General features: G+C 37.4%; 1 protein-coding gene across 1 annotated transcript in view; it reads left to right on the top strand.

The window, feature by feature from the left end:
* Positions 1–8,801, top strand: part of TDRD1 (tudor domain containing 1) — a 24,547-nt gene extending 15,746 nt beyond the window's left edge. Inside the window, 10 exon segments of the mRNA XM_009326048.1 lie at positions 2,560–2,682; positions 3,824–3,934; positions 4,127–4,297; positions 5,387–5,632; positions 6,141–6,257; positions 6,477–6,587; positions 7,764–7,931; positions 8,271–8,492; positions 8,672–8,740; positions 8,743–8,801. Coding sequence (XP_009324323.1) covers positions 2,560–2,682; positions 3,824–3,934; positions 4,127–4,297; positions 5,387–5,632; positions 6,141–6,257; positions 6,477–6,587; positions 7,764–7,931; positions 8,271–8,492; positions 8,672–8,740; positions 8,743–8,801 — 1,397 coding nt within the window.
* The last annotated feature ends 1,547 nt before the right edge of the window (positions 8,802–10,348 follow it).

Here is a 10,348-nt window from a genome sequence, read left to right as displayed (position 1 = left end):
CTGCTGAACTGGCATTATTTAACCTCCTGCTGGAGTGGGTTGCAAACTTGCAAAGAATGCAAGTTCTTAACTGGTAAGAACTTTCCAGTCTGGCTCATGAAGTCTAGCCTTCACAGCTCTGAAGTTTAGCCATGGCAACTTTGCCATGAAGAAATTGTGTGTTTGCTTGTCTGTCCGTATGTGTGTATATATATGTGTGCATACATAAAAAACTTGCAATTGCTTACTTTTGGAAGACCATACTGGTATTTCACTTTCTCTTGTTCGAAGTCTTAAAATTTCCAGTTGAAGTAGGATATGACTAGTTAGTACCTGCTTGTTCTTACGCCCTTGTCCTTTAGTTCAAATAGTATTTCATCTTTGTCCTATATTTTACACCTAAACCCACATACTTAGTCCTTGAAAATTTGTTTGACTGCAGTAGCCTACACAACTTCAAGGCTATGCCTAAATTGCCTTTTTTCCATTTAGTGACCAAAGCTTCAATTTGAGAAATTTGCAAATTCTATGTCAGATTTTTTTGTATTGTGGGAAGATTCCTAGCTTCTCTCATATAAAGCATGTTAAGCTCCTCTTTTCCATCCTGTGTGTGGTAAAACTATATATCCTCTCCTGATCCATCTGTACTGAAAACTGGGGGAAATCTTTTTGTCAAGGCTATGTCCAAATCCCTTAATTTTGATCTTACCCACTAGATGCCTCATGGCCAGGACATGGGGTTGTTCAGCCTGGAGAAGAGAAGGCTCTGGGGAGACCTTATTGCAGCCTTTCAGTACTTAAAGGGGGCCTATAAGAAAGGTCATAGAATCATAGAATAGTTTGGGTTGGAAGGGACCTCTAAAGGTCATCTAGTACAAGCCCCCTGCCGTGGGCAGGGACATCTTCAAGTAGACCAGGTTGCTCAGAGCCCCGGCCAACCTGACCTTGAATGTTTCCAGGGATGGGGCATCTACCACCTCTCTGGGCAACCTGTTCCAGTGCCTCACCACCCTCAGCGTAAAAAATTTCTTCCTTATACCTAGTCTAAATCTACCCCCTTTTAGTTGAAAGCCATTCCCCCTTGTCCTGTCGCAACAGGCCCTGCTAAACAGTTTGCCACCATCTTTTTCATAAGCCCCCTTTAAGTACTGATAAGCTGCAATAAGGTCTCCCCGAAACCTTCTCTTCTCCAGGCTGAACAACCCCAATTCTCTCAGCCTTTCTTCAGAGGAGAGGTGTTCCATCCCCCTGATCATTTTTGTGGCCCTCTTCTGGACCTGCTCCAACAGGTCCATGTCTCTCTTATGCTGAGGGCTCCAGAGCTGGATGCAGTACTCCAGGTGGGGTCTCACCACAGCAGAGTAGAGGGGCAGCATCACCTCCGGTTGTTCAGCCTGTAGAGGAGAAGGCTTCAGGGAGACCTGATTGCAGCCTGTCAGTACTTAATGGGGGCTTATAAAAAAGATGGCGGCAAACTTTTTAGCAGGGCCTGTTGCAACAGGACAAGGGGCAATGGTTTCTTCCTTCTGGAGTGGAAAATTCAACCAGCTTCTACTTCTTTGAGCATATTTCTCAAAATATGCTGACTGTGCTTTGTCCCTTCCAGTAGGGATCTGGCAATTGCTCACAGTGTGAAGGACAGTCATGTATTCCACTGAAAATAAAGAAGACTCGAGAGCCTGTTTTTTTGTTTGTTGGTTGGTTTGTTGGGGTTTTTTTCTTTGCCTGTTGGCAATATGACTTCCTAAAGTAATCTACTGTCAGACATAATACTGGGCAAGTGGAACAGCATCTCAGCATGGCCATCCTTGAAGCGCAAAACTTTCCTGAGCTTCATTTTCAGAAAAAAACCCAAACACTTAGGACTGGAAAGGTCTACCAAAGTCGAAGGCCAGCCACTTGGACTCCAGTCTTAAAAAGGCTGACAGTATTTCTGCATGCTGCTGCCTACCACAAGCTGTAACAAACTTAACAGCTATGAAAAATACAGGAAGACTTAATAATATGCTAACGGAGGAAACGATGGCTTCTCCAATGTGCCATAACTTAGTTTTCACATGATCTGTTCTACAACTTGTGTTAAATAACAAGCTTCTTTCAGGTACTTGAGTATAATATACCATGCAAATTTCTGCACCCAGTTTTTCTACTTGTTCTTTCTCCTCCTTAGACCATTTCCAGTACTTTCGGTGACAGCTGTTTCCTTCTTTTATGCCCCCTAGCCTGTTTCACAGAAACCAAGGTTCCCCAAAGTCCCTCTTGCTCAGGTTATTCCCACCTAATCTGTACCTCTTTGTGTGATTACTCTTCCCCACAATCTATGGCTTGCCCTTCTCAGGGCAAAATGTAAGCTTCTATTTTATATTAAGCCCCTTCTCAGGGTTTAAATACTTAAGCAACTGGCACATTTCTCTTACTTGCTTTTATTCTGCAGAGAGCTTTCATTGGTAATTAGTCTGTTGGATTATTTATAACAAATTCGAGGACATGAATGAGCGTTCAGGATATGTAATTTTTTTTCCTGTAAAAATTATTTTAATTTCTCTTCCTTCCTCTGTGTCTCTTATCTTTCCTCTCTAGAGGACACAAGGAACAAAAGAATTTGCAAGTGGAGTAAATTAACTCTTAAACAAACAGTAGATGTCGTAGTGTGTACACTGTACAATCCTGGAGAATTCTACTGTCAGATTTCAAATAACAGTGGTAAGTTTATTCAGCTTTTTTCTTTCTGCTAGTTTCTTTGCTTCCTGATTTGTCGTTTATTATAGTTCTAATGCATTACTGTTTCAAGTGAGCTTATAGCACCAAGGCTTACCTCCGAGTTTTTGTATCTAAGAATACAAGTGGATGAAGAAATGGGATCATGGTATGTAGTGACTCTGAGATAGAAATCTGAAAATGGTGAAGGTAAGCAGTTGAATAAAACTTAATCTAAGAATGTAGAGAAAAGTGAAAAGAGCTACCATAACCTAGGCAAAGGATATCTAAACAGAAGATAGCAAATAAGAGACATGATCCCTGTGCACATACAATATTTACTGGAGCTCTCTTCTAGTACTCAGTCCTATTCTAGTTTATAAAAACTTACAAAGATTCGAAATAGTTAAAATAACATGAAAATTAGAAACCGCAGCTTTTGAGACTTGACTTGCTCTTGGATAAGCTCAAAAAAATCTTGTTCCTTTATTTGCATTTATAAAGACTTCTGATAGCCACTGGCTTTTTAACCTACTAGAAAAAGAGCATGATGAAATTCAGTGACTGGAAGCAGAAGCTAAATGCATTCAAACCAAAAATATAGGGCAGATCTTAAAAAGTGAGGGAAATTTATTCCTTGACATGTCTAGAGATAGTATAGATTCTTTGTGGCTTATTGCCTTTAAAACATGACTGAATTCCTTCCTAAAAGTGATGTTATAGAGCAAGCTAAAGGACTTGATATAAAAAATAGATAAGCAAGCAGGATGAGATCCCATAATCTGTCACATCCACTGGCCAAACTAGGTAATTCCCCTGGTGTTATCTGGCTGTAAAATATACTTTAGATTTGGGAGTGAAGGGTGCTTGTTGGATTAGTAGGAAGAATTACTGGTCATTTTGCTATCGTACTGAACTAATTTGTCAGTAAATATCAGCTATCTCACCTCTTCCTGCTAATAAGTCTGTCTAGTAAGTTAAATAGTTAACTCAGTGTCAACAGTTCTTTTTTTGTGAAATTCTAAAATTCACGGAAATCTCCCATCAAATTTTTTATAAGTAAGCTATACAGTGAACAGTATTGATAAAGTTCAAGTCAGCTTATTTTGTTGATCTTGTCTTTGGGTTTTTTCTTTCTAATCTTCAGAGTTACTTGCTCTAAACTTACTTAACAAATCATTGTCTGAATACTGTCAGAAAACTCCACCAAATGTTTTCAAGCCTGAGAATGGAGAACCTTGCTGTGCTTTTTTCTCTGGTAAGTGACATACTAAAATATTTTTGGTTTTAAAGGGTGAACACAAAGCAAAGGAAAAAATAAAATTGGATATCTGATAGTTTGCATTGGTAGAAGATAGCATAGAATTGGGTTTATTTACTAAAAAATAAATGCTGGTAAACTTACTAAACATGTGAAGTAATTTTTTTTTTTTTAACTTTTTAAAATTAGATGATGGTAACTGGTACCGTGCTTTGGTGCAAAATGTTACTTCAGATGGAACTGTTAAAGTATGCTTTGTGGACTATGGAAATGTTGAGGAAGTACCACTGGATAAAATACGGCACATCTCATCCTCATTCCTAAAACTTCCATTTCAAGGAATTAAATGCTGGCTTTCAGGTGGATCTCATTGATTCTTTCTCTTGTAAGAGCTATTGTGTTTAGAGACTTGCTGCTTTGGGGGAAGGAGGCGATGACAGGGTATACTTCACAGTACTCTTTTTTTGCAGGGTTTGGGTTTTTTGTTGTTGTTGTTTGGGGGGGGTTGTTTGTTTGTTTTTTTAATAATAAATGTCTGTGTTGCTTCCAGCCTCTGGAAATTGTGGGAGCCATTGTTATAGCCTTACTACACAGCAGACTGGCATTTAACAAAAATGGTGGCTCTTCCCTGAGCTCCTGACAGTGCTGTGGAGTGATCTGCATGGAGGTTACTTACTGATTTACCAGTCAAAGGGAACTTGTCGTTTAGTTCTGCTTCATCTGTACTGCTTACTAGCTTTTGGTTGCTGCCTTGCTAGGTGTAGATGTGCTTTTGTGCAACTTAATTATTTCTCAAAATTTTTGCAGGCAAAGGAGCTCGTCTGTTTTTCTGAAGCAAGTTGGCCTTTCAGTTCTCTGTAGGGATGTTTAATTTGATTCCTTCAGAGTTTTTGGTGCCATACTGCTTTTTTCTCAGTCTTCTACCAATTCTCTGCCACTTCCTTTTCCACACCAAATCACTCAAAATTCTACAGAATTATTCTTTCTTTCTAGTGTAGTCTACTTGGTTTAAAAATAAAAAAAGTGTGGAAACAGGAAAAAGCTCAAAACCACATTTCGTCAAGGTGTCTTCTGCTGGGTTTTTTGTCTCTTAAAACACTTTGTTTTTCTGCTCTTTTGATAAAAAGGCTATATTAAACTAATCCTTAAACAGTCTTAACAGTGTTGTTTGTGCTGAGGCACAAGGATTTACTTGGTAGAATATCATAAAATGTAGAAAACAAAACTTGGGAGTCCTGAGGAAATGTGTTCCTTGAGAAGAAAGGAGGGAGACCGGTTAACAGGATGAAGTAGAATGTGTATCCCTGAGGTAGTAAAAGTAGCCTTGGTATTTTGAGTTGTGCTTTTTTTTAAAAAAAAAAAAAAAAAAAAAGAATTTTTTTAAGGAAAATATAATGTTGAAGAAAGTCACTTAATGGAGATATTTTGAACAGTTATCCTACTTCCTAGGTATAAAGCCTGGTAATAACAAATGGATTCCAGAAGCTACAGCAAGATTTCATACGTACACTGCAGGGATGAAGCTTCAAGCCAGAGTAACTTCCCTTTCCAGAGATGGGGCAGGTGTAGAGCTTATTGATAATTCCACGGGTCACCCAAAAGTGATCAATGAGATACTAACTTCTGAAAAATTGGCTGTAAAGGAAGTTCTACAAGATAAAAATAACTTTCCAAACAAGTCTGTTGACAAAAAAGGTAATTAAACGAATGTTAACTTTTAGATTGAACAAGAATTTTCAGTATTCCAGCCTTTAACTGTGATCTTGCTGTTCAGCTATAGTTAATATCAATAATAAACATGCATAGTTTTGACCATATTGTCAGTTTTTACAGTTAAACACAAGCTGCCCTGCAGGTGGCATTATAGACAAAAAGAGAAAGATAAAAATCGCTGGGTTTTGTCTTGAATGAATGCTATTTGAATATTGGATAGTAGAGAATTACAAATTTGCTACGACTGAAACTTCTCCCATGTTTACTTTCCAGTATCTTTTTTCTGAGGTGTTTTTTACTTTAGATACTTCTATATTCTAATAGCTTATGAACAGCAAATTAAGCAAGAATTATCTTGGTTTAGATTTCTCTTGAAGTGAAGACATGCAGTTTTCTCTAAAATTCAAAAAGATATTCTGTAACAGTTACTTATAATATGTATGAGCTTGGAGGAAAGTAGTACACTGCATTCTCTTACTATTTCTATTAGAAACCTCACTTGGGCACTGGAAGCCACTTGAATTGGCTATAGATGAAACTGTATCTGTCTGTGTAACAGAAGTTGTAAGCCCAGACTTGTTCTACGCTGTACCAGTTCAAACTAGAGGTAAGAAAAACTGTTCACTCTTCCTAATATCAGTAAGAAGTCACTGTTGCAAGCTAGTTAATAAAATGAATGCCTATAGTGAGCCGAACCATGTGGAAATGTAGCTCAGACAGTAGAAAAAGGTAAAAAATGCCAAAGGTGGGAGCAGGGGAGCTTAAAAGTAAGCATGCTCTTTGTTATACTCAAATGTGGTTAGTTATCGAATGTCTTTTTCTGTAGATCAAGAGAAGCTGCATAGGCAGTTGATTGAACTGGAAGGCTATTGTAAATCTTGTAAGAACCAGCCCTTCGAACCAAAACTAGGTGAAGCCTGTTGTGCTAGGTTTTCAGGTGAGGCAATCGTTTGTTCTTATATTTCCTTGACCAGTGTAAAACACAACTTTCATTTTTGCTTTAGAAAAAGGAAAACCACTAGCTTTAAAGTGCTTGCAGATCTCTTAATTCTGTTACAAAGGATAGCCTGGCTGCATCTTTAGGGCAAAGAAACCGTCTGACAGTCCAGGAGAGAAAATAAAGAATAGGTTGTGCCCTGCAAAATGTATGGAGCTTTAAGAGGAAAGAAAGCTAGTTACTGTTTAAACTGAAATTTGTTTGTGTTTGAGTCACAGGGGCATGAAACTCATGGCAGAGCAATAGTGGACTTGCATCTATACAGGCTCACTTCTGGTTTGTGGGTGCCTGAGTGGTTTTTTGTTGTTGCTTTGTGTGAGCATGGGGCGGTGACAGTGGCTATGACGACTGATTATTCAGCCTTGTTAGCCTAACAAGCTGTCCAGGCTTAGCAAACTGTTAAGTCAAAAGTATACTTAACAGTGAGGGAACTTAATTTATTGTCTTAGTCTTTCAGAAGAGGGGATACTCTGCTGATATATTAGCTCAATATTGAAAAAATAAAGTAGTGTTGACTCATAAATATTAGATGTTGACTGCATGTGGCTTGTTACAGGAGATCTGGCTAAGTGCTGAAAATGAATTTGGGTGCTAGATCAGATAACAGCTCATGGAAAACAGGATAGATGAATTAAAAAAAAAAAAAATACTAGGCAGACCACAAGAGTATACTTAAGTGTTTGACAGTTGTTTTTAACTTCCACTGATTTTTTTTTTTTAAATTTTTTTTGTTTATGGCTCTTCAGGATAATTGAGGAAAAAGGATTTTTTTTTTCCCTTTTTAATTTTGGTTATGTTTTTAGAGGGAATATGCATTGGAAAACAAAGGTAAGGAGCTAGAAATACAGTGTGCAGACATCCTTAAAACAGTATTGTAGTAAAAATCTTATCTGTATAATTTGAGCAAAATTCTGAAAGCAACACTTAAATCTTTATGAATACAGCAATCAGAAACTATTCCTTTGTTCTATGGGCTTGCTTCTTGTCAAGCGGCCTTTTGTATACATCAGAGTATTTAAAAATTCCTAGAAAACTATACAGATTCTTGTTCTCAGGATAAGCTGTGTTTATAAGATGGTACTTCACATGTGATTCTTCTTGTCCCAATCTTTTCAGGTGATGGCCGTTGGTACAGAGCTCTTGTTCTAAAGGCTTCTCAGTCTGTAGTGAAAGTACTATATGCAGACTATGGGAACACAGAAACTTTACCACTTTCAAAGGTGCTGCCAATCACTGATTCCTACTTAAAGCTGCCTTTTCAGACAATTATATGTTCACTTGCAGGTAAAAAACCCAAAAACAACCAAAAAACCCACCTCCCAAAACCCCTGACTGGTTTTCTTGAACATTATAAATCTGTTTCTATCCTGATAATAGTGTTCATTCCTTCATACTGACAAAACAACGTGATGATCTGCTGAAATAGTATACTGGTTAATTCTGCGAAAGCTGTTTTAGAGAGTATGTTTTTAGGTAATTATCTGTAGAATCTAAGCTATTTATATTAGGAAAATTTAGCATATTTTCAAAAACAGTGATAGCATTATTTTTAATATTCAAGTCATATCATAAAGGAATTCTTTATAGAACAAACTTGATTGTGCTATTTTTTTTTTTTTGCAGGAATAGAGAAAGCTGAGTGGTCTCCATTATTACTTGACAAGTTGAAAGAAATGTTATTGAATAAATACGTCACAATTACAGTGAAAGGGATTAATGGAAATGTTAATTTAGTAACGGTGGAGAAACTTTGTGAAAATGGTAGTCTGAATGTAGCTGACAAACTGGTAACGGAAGGTTTGGTGAAATCCTGCAGGACTGAAAGCTTACATACTGAACATCAAGGTACTTACTTTCACTTAATTACTTCTTAATTTAAACTTAATTTGAAGAAGTGTGGGCACATGGGATGCCTAAATGACTTTTCCTTCCAAAGATCTTAGAGAATTCCACACACCACCTCTTAAATTAGGGAAGCAGTGTCCATGTGTATTTTGCTCATTCGCTTGCTTTGTTTTTTGTAGGCAACAGAGGCGAGACCAAATGCTGCTGTACAGAATTAAAAATGCAAGTAAGGTTCAGTCCAAGCAATACTTGCTTTTTTACATTTCCAGAATTGAAAAGAAACCCTGTGTGGGAAGCAAATGGGAGTAGGGAGATAATAGCTAACTGAAACATTGAAGATACGCGAAGTGAATATCCTGACACTTCTTCTCAGTTTGTTTTAAACGTGGTAATAATTAGAGCACTCTGAAACTGGGGGAGGATAGTGCGTAGATCACACAGACTTCATTAGTCTATGTTTTGCCACACATACAGCTCTATTTTTTTTTTTTTTTTCTCCCCCCTAGAGTATGAAGGCTCAGGAGTGTTACTTTTGACTGTTGTATAAAGGTAGTTGTGGTGTTTTGCATAAACTGTGTCATTTGGAGAAAGGGCAGCTGGATTTTTTTTTTAATAATATGGCTGTGTTTTGCTGTGGATGCAATTTGGCAGACAGCTGCACGTATAAGAAAATTCTTACAATGTGTATTTCAGGTAGCAGAGATTGATACTAATATGTGCCACAGTTTCAGTCATGAAACTAGGGCTGAGAATCTGAGTTCAGTAGAATACTGGAATTTGTAACAGTGTTTGCCAGTTGCAAGACTTTTTTTTTTTTTTTCCTTTTGAAAAAAAAATGAAATGTCTCTTACAGATATTGCATATTCCTGTAATTTTTGAAAGTTTTCTGGTTTTAAGCTTTCTAATTTTTTATTTTAACTTAGGCTACTTATGAAAAATTAGAACTTTAGATTACTAAAAGTAACTTAAAGTATACCAGAAAAGATGCATTGGCCTTTCTCAAAGTGAGGCTCTTTGTCAGAGGAAATGAGCAAAACGTTGAATTTTAAAGACAGAAACTCTTTTCAAGGGTGGTTTGAACTTTCCCCTCTCCCCCCAGCCAGAGGCAGCAAGGTCAAAAGTAAAAATATGCACTATGATATTTTGAAGGTAGGAAAAGAGCATTTCTGTTCAAGGTCATTTAGACCTTTACCACTTGTGTAGTTACCAGCAGTTTAGTGGCAGAAAGGCAGTAAAACTATGCTGTTCCTGAATGTAGTTGATTTCTCTGTCCCACTGTAGGCTGTTGAACCTCTTTTTCCTTTCCCCCTCTATATCTCTTTGATCTTCCAGTTTGATCTAGCTAATGTCTTTTCTGGCTTCAATTTGGTCACTTTCTGTTTTCTGTCATCCTTCCTTACTTGGATAAGTTTGGCACGAAGTCTCATGACAGATGAAGAGAAGACAGAAGATTTCAATATAACTGAAAACATCAGGAAATAGATGTGTGTGAATAATCAAATTTAAGATCCTGATCTCAGTCCTAATTTGAATATTTCATCAGTTCAGTTCAAGGAAGTTTCTTCTTCAGAGGGGAAAAAAAAAGGGGGGGGGGGGGGGGGGAGAGGGAAGTCAACTACAATTCTGCTAGCTTTTTCCCCCCTCCAGAAGATTTTTACAGCAGAAAAGAACTGTATATTCATTGAACTCATACGGGACTTAGCTGAGTTTGTAGTTTTAGGATCTACCTTAATCTGAAATCAGCAGTTTAAAAAAAAAAGGATCGTATATTTCTAATTCCTTCTGCTTATTCCACAGCTTAAAAAGCATGAACAGATCCTACTCTTCCTTTTAAATAAGTATGGAAATCCAGATGG

The sequence above is a fragment of the Pygoscelis adeliae genome, unplaced genomic scaffold (assembly GCF_000699105.1).
Source record: "Pygoscelis adeliae isolate BGI_AS28 unplaced genomic scaffold, ASM69910v1 Scaffold4, whole genome shotgun sequence".
Lineage (NCBI taxonomy): Eukaryota > Metazoa > Chordata > Aves > Sphenisciformes > Spheniscidae > Pygoscelis > Pygoscelis adeliae.
The sequence above is the reverse complement of the archived record's forward strand: the minus strand, read 5'-3'. Positions and strand labels throughout refer to the sequence as shown.